The following is an 8,956-nucleotide window of genomic DNA, read 5'->3' as shown; positions in this document are numbered from 1 at the left end:
GCAACCGCCGACGACCAAGATTTGGCATAGCATCTCTTTTGACCAAAGAAGAGAATGACACCTGCGTTTTCAACCAAAGATTTGTAGCGGCCAACAACCTTTGTGCACTTAAAGGCGACGACCAAGATTTGCAGCGGTGCTAGCAAACAGCAGCACGCTTGCACTTCCGAACAATCAACCGCCGGTGACCAAGATTTACAGCGGCAACCGGCAAACACACCAAGGATTGCATCGGCCAACTTGTTGAGGCTTTCTTGCACCGACGACCACCTCTTGCTCCCAAATCTCTGTGCATTAGTCATTCCCCCTTTTTGTAATGTTGGGGTTTTTCTTGCACCGACAACCACCTCTTGCTCCCAAATCTTTGCTCATTAGTCATTCTCTCTTTTTGTAATATTGGGGCTTTCTTGCACCGACAACCACCTCCTACTCCTGCTAGCATGTTTTGAGCAGCAGAAACTTCTACAACAGCCATTAAAGCCGAGAACGAATGCAATAGGTGACTAAATAATTGTGGAATCTCAATATCTCATCCTTTGTTTCTTGTATTTATTTAATTTTTATGATTTTTTATTATTTATAAATATTTTTTGTTTTTATTTTATTTATGATGTCACGGGTCAAACCGTTCAACCCAGACGGTTGAACCGATGAATTGGAAAACGGTGGCAAGAACAGTTCCTGGGTCGGTTTTTAAAACCATGATTGAAACTCAGTTACATCTGCGAAACAAAAATCTTTCAAGAATTCTGGACAAGAAGACCAAGTTTTAGGTGACGAGCAAGACAGCGCAAACTTTGCAAGTTTGTGGGCTGCCTTGTTACCTGATCTGGGAGTGAATGTAACTGAGTAGTTAGGAAGGCGATTAAGTAGATTATTACAGGAAGATAAGAGCACATGAAGGCTCCAAGGAGGATTTGGGTTGACCTCCAACAGAGAATAAGTATTTTTGCATCACCTTCAAGAATAATTGAATTGAGGTCCAGTTGCAAAGCTAGTTTGATGCCTTCAAAGAGCGCTAAAGCTTCAGTGGAAGAAGCCGAATTGGCCTCAACAGGAATCGCCCGAGCCACCACTACTCCTTTCTCATCTCGAACGAACAATCAGACCAATACTCGGCTTAGAGATTGAATTGGCACCATCAAACTTCAGCTTCAGGAATCTCGAACGTGACTTAAACCAATGGTTCTGCAAAAGTCGGGAAGATGTAGACTCAGGGTTTGCATCTGAATTCTGAGCAGACTTTGGCTTAAGGAAAGCGAATTTACTTTTGTTGATAATCATTTCAAGGTTCCAAAAGTTCTGGTTAAAAATTAACTCATTCCGAGCTAACCAGATGGTCTCGAGGGTTGAAGAACAAACAAGTTACGTGTAAATTAAACCCAGCCATGCTCCTAAAATAAATGTCAAATTGAGTAAATAGAATCTAAATACAATCATTACCCACAGCCACAGAGAGACCCAAAAAGCAGCAGACTGCATGGCGCACAAGAGTCATAATCTGCTGTAGACAGCGTTTCATCATTAAGAGAATTATGTACGTCTTATTTATGGAATCTATGGGAATAACTCAACCCCAGTGGTTGGTAATGTGTACTGTGTTGTTAGATATCCGAAAGTATCTAAATGAAATGTCTCCGCAGACGCTATTGCTTAATGGCTTCTTTTTCTTCTCATTTAAGTTATGGTCTTTACCATCTCGCCAATTGTCTCTCGTTGAGGGTTGGATCATTGTGGCATTTGGAATATGACTTTTCAACTGTAACAATTTTTTTTTTTTGCCGAGAATCCATGAATCATTGATTGATAGACACTACTTTCTTAACGCACAATAACACAAAACGAAGCTTTCCAATTATAATTTAGAGAATTTATAAGATCCAGGTCGTCTTCTCCTTGGTATGAATGGCCATAGTTTGCAAATTGGCATGTAATGTACTGTAAGGCTCCGAATAACATAATAGGTGAATATTTTAAAATTTTCAAAAATACATAAGTAAAACTAAAATACATTTGACCAACCGACGGTGGCTCGGTAGGATCTGACTCGTAGGCTTGTAGCAGATACCATACCTGACATCAAATCCCGCTGCCATCAGGTTGTGTAGATCCATGAAAACCATAAAAAAAAAAAAACAATTGAACATTTTACACGAAAGATGAACAAATCTTCTACCGTATTTTTTTTTGTTTCTTGGTTCAAAATATGGATAGCATCAGAAACCAATAATACATATAAAAGCAAAGCTCATGAGCACTGTAACTCATAACCTAGAACATCTCCCTATGAATAACAATACGAATATGGTTTTTAAAACTGACCCAGAGATCAAACGGGTTAGGGGTCAAGTTACCGGGTCAAACGGTCAGCTGATTCTAACAAAAAAAATAAAAAAATTAAAAAAACAGTCAAAACCATTTAAATGGTTAATCGCCTGGTTCAGTGGTTTGCTGATCAAAATCAATGTATTTTTTTTTTTGTTGATCAAAATCAATGTTTTTTTTTTTTAAACCCAATTTTGGGGGGAAAACAGAACCATTCTGACCAGTTCCCGGTTTTCCGGTCCGACCTTCTGATCCAGACTGGTTTTGAAAACAATGATGGGAGGTGTACCCGATGTGTGGCTGGGAGGCATTTTGGGCAATCAAATGCTTCTTCGCTTGAAATTTAGTACACTGTTATTCTATTATCCTGTGTTTTTTCAAAGCCGGTTCAGGGGAGCCGGTCTAGGACCTCTCCATCCCCTGAATCAGTCAAATCCCCGATACACCCACTGTAAGGGCGTATTGGAAGGGTCCTGGAAAGATTCGTATCAGCCGATACGTAATGATACTTTGAACCTTGCTGCTTTGTACAAGGGAAAATTTGGAGTGCAGTTATACTTCCAAGTCCCAACATTACAGGCCCAAGTGCAGTTATACTTGGGGGACTGGAGGGGATTGACTAAACCCCCAGGTTCAAGTGCAGTTATGCTTCCAAGTCCCAACATTACAACCCTAAAGGCAAAAGAAAGTAGGAGAAAATTTGATGGATTCCATCCTCAAAATAATAGCCATATATGTAAAATAGGCATAAATTAAGTAAAAAGAAAGGAAAAAAAAAGAAACCATAATAACACTCCACAGGTTATGGAAGGCCAAATGGTTCGGGTAGTGGATCAAACCGGTGATAAAAAATGAGGCTCTGATCAAACTTATCATCTACACTGTGCAGCCAGGTGGTGTTCTTCATGTCTTCTTTGAGCAGAATCGCATCATAACGAGAGCTCTCAAACATATCTGGTTGTTCACTCAGTTTTGCTGAAGGGCGACCATCATCTTCCTTGGCCTCCCTCCCCGTGGACCTATCGGTACAGTTTCCATTCTCCAATATGGCTCCATTGCCGCTGACAGATGGGGCACTGTCGCTACTGATGGAAACTGGAGCATCCAAGGGACGAGAAGGTTGGCCATTCGGGTTGCTAGAACGGATGCTCTGAGGGAATAGAGTAGTTCCTGCCAAAGAACTCCCTGTGCCATTTCGGATATCCTGCATTAAACCATTAGCAAATAAAATAAGGAAAACAGAGAGGTAAATCACCTTCTGACCCACCAAACTGCACATGCCATTCCGTCGGGATCACAACCTTCCATTACCAAGTATTAGCTATACTAGAACAAAACATGGCCCACCGAATGTTTCTGAGCATTTTATTTATGAATAGCATGTAAATAAGTTTATGTTATGTGTCTCTCTCTTTCCCCTTGGCATCAAGAGGAAGTCAAAAGATTTATCTGGATATCCATGTCCTATACTAGTATAGCAGATTGAATTGCTTAGTTTCCAACTTACAAGCAGCATTTCTGTGCACCTTTCCGTCATAGAAAATTGGTACAAGATGCTGCCTAGACATCCAGAACGGATGTATTCTTCGTTTTCTTCTTGTAATAAGAGACGTACCATATGCCTGAGAGCCATGTCTAATGACTTCTTTGAGATTGTCCTTCCAAATCCAGTACTCTCAATGACAGCTGTGGGCTTCACAGGTTTCCGAACTGTAGGTTCCAATACCGGCGAGACCTTCTGTAATTCAGGTGCCCCAACATTAGCATGCAAGCGGCCCTTCACTGAAAGTTCTGAAATTCTTCCCCTTGAAGGTGATGACTGCCTCCGTGAGATAAGCCCAGGTGCCTCCAAATTTCCCCTGACAGTAACAGCAACACCTGGCCGGGATCTACCAGCAGAAACTGGTCTGTCTGGCAATGTGGTCCTCAGATTAGATGGTGTATCATGTGGGAAATCAGGAATCATAATGGGCTGTGATGGTGGCCGGGCCCGTGGACCTTGGGAACTTCCACGGGAAGAAGGTGCTGGATTTCGGCCATTTGCAAGCCGGCCCACAGACGCTGAGTGAGCTACTGATGGAGTTGGAGCTGGAGCTGCTGTTTGGGTCCAACGATTGGGAGTTGATGACCGTGAGTTTGGTCGAGATGATGGAAAATTCAAGTTTGCAGGGACTTGAGGTCTGGTGCTTAGTGTAGAGTGTGTTAAATTTTGGGGTACTTTGGTTTTGTCATTAGGAGAGCTGATGGGACCTGGCCGGGATTTGGATGGTGTTGATGATCGCGATGGCATTGACCGGGAAGATAGGGTGCAAGGTCTTGTACTAGATGAAAAATTTGAACGAGTAGTGGGGGTGGATGGTCTGTACAAAGATGTGACTGATGCCGAGCTTGTGTTTAGCATTGAAGTTCTATTGGAGTTATTAGAAGAGTTTGTATTATAGTGCACAGAAGGTCGTGTTACTGAACTACTTCTACTTGGTCTTGATGAATGGTTGTTCTCTGATTGCATTACCGAAAGCTGAAATAAAGATGAAATAAAAAATTAGACATGCATACGCATCAACTCTGAGAAAACTAAATAGCTATAAGTTCTATACCAGCAACCAAATGTTCTATTTACAACAAAGTCCACTAGGAAAGTAACACTATTGGTGATAAGCCAGTAATGGTTGTTGAGGTTGCATTGCCAGTTTGAATCAACCATTTCTATCAGAGGGTGGCAACTTGTCAGCGACCACTAAGTTGGTGTTAAACCAAAACTGAAGTAATACTGACAGCATAATCACACCTGACTTAAAATTGGTCAAAACCCAATCTTCAAGTTGGATTGCCTGATTGACTTAACCTATAGTGTGAGCTTCAGCTTAGCCTGAAACCTTGTTGGTCAGTAAGGAACTAAGGAACTTGTTACTCAGGAGATTATTTAGTTGGAATAAAAGCTTTCAGAAGAAAAACCCAATTAAGACCAATCAGATTTGTGAATCTTTGCTCTGTACATAGGATACCTCCAGGGGGCTTGGAAGCGACTGCTCTGTACATCATATACTCTTTCAGTTAGAAGAGCATGGCTATCAAATCTACAATATAGTTTATAGATCATTAGCCAAACTGTGTTATTTTTATTTGTCCAAAAGATATAGTAGATTGAATGGTCAGAAGCATAATGCATATCCAGGAGATATTTGTTGTACAGAACAAGGTTGTGTTTGTCCTCCCCTGGGAAGTGATTAGTTTAAAGAAGAATTATGGTTGGTATCCTACACCATTGGAAATTTTAAATATAAAAAATAATATTTATAAACTTGGATAAAAGTAAATTTGTAATGAACAAGAACAGATGGAAATGTGTACCCTTGAGGCTTTAGTGGTGGAAACTGATCTACCCGAGGAGCTGCTTCTTGGAGCTGATAAAGTTGGAGGGAATTCACTTGTATCCGATGAAGAGAAAAGAGGTGTTCCAGGAGGAGTGAGAAGCCTATCCACAGAATTAAAGAAAGTATAGATTTAATTGCAAAAGCTAGCTTGAGTAAAAGTTTCCACAATGGCAGGTTAATTGATTAACAACAATTTTTTGCATATCTATGGTTTTTATATGATAATATATTTACCTCTTCTTTGTCAACGAAAAGGATAAAATTATAATCCTCCCCACATCATAGTTGCTAGGGTTGAGATATTTATCATTAGCCTCAGAAAATCAGAAACAAGGTGAGTTATTTTGTTTGAGTTGGTGAAAGAAAAGAGCCAAGTGGAATCTTTTTTTTCAAAGAAACATCACTAAGAAATTAAACGAGTTTGAAATAACTTGCAGATCAGACTCCATGTGATGGAGAGTCAAGTGAAGCTAAGAGGGTTGGCTTGATTTAAACACAATTGTGAAATTGCAGAACTTGTCTGGCAGAGTCACATTTTGAAGTTCGGAAATACCCCAATTGCAAAATAATGAACGAAATAAATTCCAAATACAAGATGATTCAGAAATAATGAAACAATTAGAAGCATGCCTTCAGAGAGAGAATAACAACGCTGATCTGGATATACAGTTTTGCATGGATCATATAAAGTTTGAGGAATCGAGAATTCTTTTGTTTTTCCCTTCTCTTTCCTGTGTATCTGTGTGTTGGGGAGGGGGGGGGGAGTGGAGGTGTTGTTGTGAACTTGTATATACCATAAATTACACCATCAAATGGTGGTGACAGTTTGACATTCACCATTGCCAGCCTGTTACACTAGTGACTATATTGCTACAATGACACTTCGACACCATCCTTAGGGGTTTAAAATAGATTAATATTTTCTTACATACAAATCTCCTTTATATAATATAGGAATCTGTTTTTTTAATCTAAAGAGATGTTATTTACTAAGTATCTTACCATCTTTTTTCCTGTTAGCTTGACCAAAACTGTGTCATAATGCCTAACCTGCAATACTTTCTATCTTAATTTCATTAAGTTTAGGGCAGTTGCATCAAGGTAACCTGGATCCCTGTCTCATGGTTACTTGAATCTTTTTGGGAATGACACCCCATTATCAATATGTATGTACTTTCAGGATACTATTATCATAGATTCATGGTTGGAGGTTGATTCCATATTCAGATAAAGCATGTTCTACTTGGTAAACATCCAAATTGATTTTATTTGGACTCAATTTCCTTAGCCCAAATCGATTTGATCTTCTATTTGTAATAACCAGAGATTTTTCCATAGAATTTTCAACCCAATGAGAATCAATTTCCTCAGATTTTTCCAACCTCAACACCCCCTTCATTTGCAAGAGAATGCAATAAATAATTTCTGACTGAATGATTAAAGGGAATGAAAAGCACTAAGAGAGTTTCCAAGCAACATAATGCCTAGAGTGCCAGGGAGAATAAAGGGAATCACCATCAACAACCGCTGGATGGCCACCTGTACCAAATAGCCTGCTGAGAAGTTGTCAAGCAGCATTTTCAAGTGAAAAGATCTTTGCACTTTCTGGCCTCAAATAAACAAAAATTATTATGTTATTTGACCAATATGCAGTTAGCAACCCTCAACTCAACTGATTAAAGGAAGTAGGGAGAGAACTTTGTTCAGTATAAAAATGAGATTATATCAATGTCAGCATTCAGCATTCAGCAAGCACGGGATTGATAAGAAGTGGATCTGAAAGTTTATGGATAGATACCAGTCATAATCGTGCTTTCCCCCGTCTACAGAAGACAGTAGATCGTCCATTCCGCTCCTTGCTAGTTTCACTGGTTCAACCGAAATTCTCCCCAATTTCACTGATCCTGAAAACATTCATAACTACAACTATAAGCAACTCCGGTACTCCAAAACCCATCTGAATAGGAAATTTAACCCAACAGTGTTAAAACTTTCGTGATTTCTACAAAAATGAAAGACCGAGTTCCTCCCAAAAAGATTCAACCAAGCACCGTGAGAGGCTCATAGGCAAAGCTTCAGATGCGGTGCAACTACTGGTGTTAAACACAAACAAACATCGACCAATTCATTAGTAATACGAGTTCAACTCAATTAACTCAAAATCAGCTTGAGTTCCCTTCAAATTTCTATACTCATTGAAACAGAAAGAACCTACAGGTGGAAGCCGACAAATTTTGAAAATTAGACAAAACAAAGGGAACAGAAAGACGATTTCAGATTATCGGTAGCAAATGACCATAATTCTCCCATATGTAATCTCAACAGGCAGCTAACAAATAATTATAAAGGGGAATTCCAGTAAGTTCAGGTTAGAAAACGAAAAAGATTCGGAGACTCAAAACCGTAACTCTGAGGCAGTGAGGTCGGGTACGTACCATCCCGTTCGTCGGACGACCCGACCGGGAGGATCCGGCGGTTCCTGGAGAACAGATCCAAGTTCTCATCCGTCTCCCTTGAGAAACCGACATTGCTCCGTCCCTTTCGGAGTTGTGGTCCCGCCAGAGAATTTCTTCCTCCGGCGAAGGATTCCCTCGGAATCCGATTCATGTCGCCAAAAATGAAAACGAGACCATTTGGGGTAGATACAAAATCAGGACCGAGCTTCCAGTTTTATAGCTTTTTGTTTTTTCTTTATCAGCTTAGAGAGAGAGAGAGAGTACAGGCTTGACAATAAAGATGAGTAAAACTGAGTTTACAAGTTTGGTTGAGCAGCTGTTGTTCTTGTTCCTGCCTCTTCTGGTCCATGTGTTCTGTCTCAACTAAACGGTTCGGGTTAAATACGAACCCAAATATGCAGAAACTCAGATGTTATATTTAGGGTTAGGGTTAGGGGTGTAAAGCGAATTGAATTCGAATAGAAAGTAAGATTTGTATTAAAATTTCATTGGAACTCAACCTATTAATTATCTAAGAGGGTGTTTGGTACATTAATGTTCAATACAAATTGATATTTTTATTTAAAAACGTCAAATTAATAATTTTCATATACATATATATTTTTAATTGATATTTTTATTTAAAAACGTCAAATTAATAATTTTCATATACATATATATTTTTAATTGAAATGATATTTATATATAATGTGATAATACATATTTCTCATAAATTTATATTGATGAACCCAAAATGCAAAACATAAAGACAGGACAAGTCACTTTATTTGTTTTATACCCTCTCTATGTTAACATCCCTCT

The 8,956-nt window shown here is 39.3% G+C and overlaps 1 protein-coding gene across 2 annotated transcripts; it reads right to left on the bottom strand.

Moving 5' to 3' along the window:
- Nucleotides 1-1,952: 1,952 nt before the first annotated feature.
- On the bottom strand, nucleotides 1,953-8,520 carry LOC148853209 (uncharacterized). Of its 2 annotated transcripts, XM_088947901.1 has the most exons (6): nucleotides 8,135-8,476; nucleotides 7,498-7,603; nucleotides 5,677-5,800; nucleotides 3,941-4,843; nucleotides 3,165-3,529; nucleotides 1,953-2,073 (listed from the first exon to the last, which is right to left on the bottom strand). In XM_088947901.1, exons 1-6 carry the CDS (start codon nucleotides 8,304-8,306, stop codon nucleotides 1,983-1,985), a joined length of 1,761 nt encoding a protein of 586 aa, XP_088804027.1. In that variant the 5' UTR covers nucleotides 8,307-8,476; the 3' UTR covers nucleotides 1,953-1,982. The 2 variants fall into 2 exon arrangements, with proteins under 2 accessions (XP_088804027.1, XP_088804030.1); XM_088947904.1 differs by lacking the exon at nucleotides 1,953-2,073 and having other exon boundaries at nucleotides 3,015-3,529; nucleotides 8,135-8,520.
- Between the last annotated feature and the right edge of the window lie 436 nt (nucleotides 8,521-8,956).

The sequence above is a fragment of the Nelumbo lutea genome, chromosome 5 (assembly GCF_056320005.1).
Source record: "Nelumbo lutea isolate HS-2025 chromosome 5, American lotus-T2T, whole genome shotgun sequence".
Taxonomy (NCBI): domain Eukaryota; kingdom Viridiplantae; phylum Streptophyta; class Magnoliopsida; order Proteales; family Nelumbonaceae; genus Nelumbo; species Nelumbo lutea.
This window is presented reverse-complemented; position numbering and strand designations above follow the sequence as displayed.

Coding starts and splice junctions, on each gene's coding strand:
- LOC148853209 (XM_088947901.1), bottom strand. CDS start 8,306: ATGAATCGGATTCCGAGGGAATCCTTCGCCGGAGGAAGAAATTCTCTG. Junction 5,801..7,497: donor GGAAAGCACGATTATGACTG/GTATCTATCCAT, acceptor TTCTGTGGATAG/GCTTCTCACTCCTCCTGGAA. Junction 2,074..3,164: donor AGCCTCATTTTTTATCACCG/GTTTGATCCACT, acceptor ATTTGATGTCAG/GTATGGTATCTGCTACAAGC.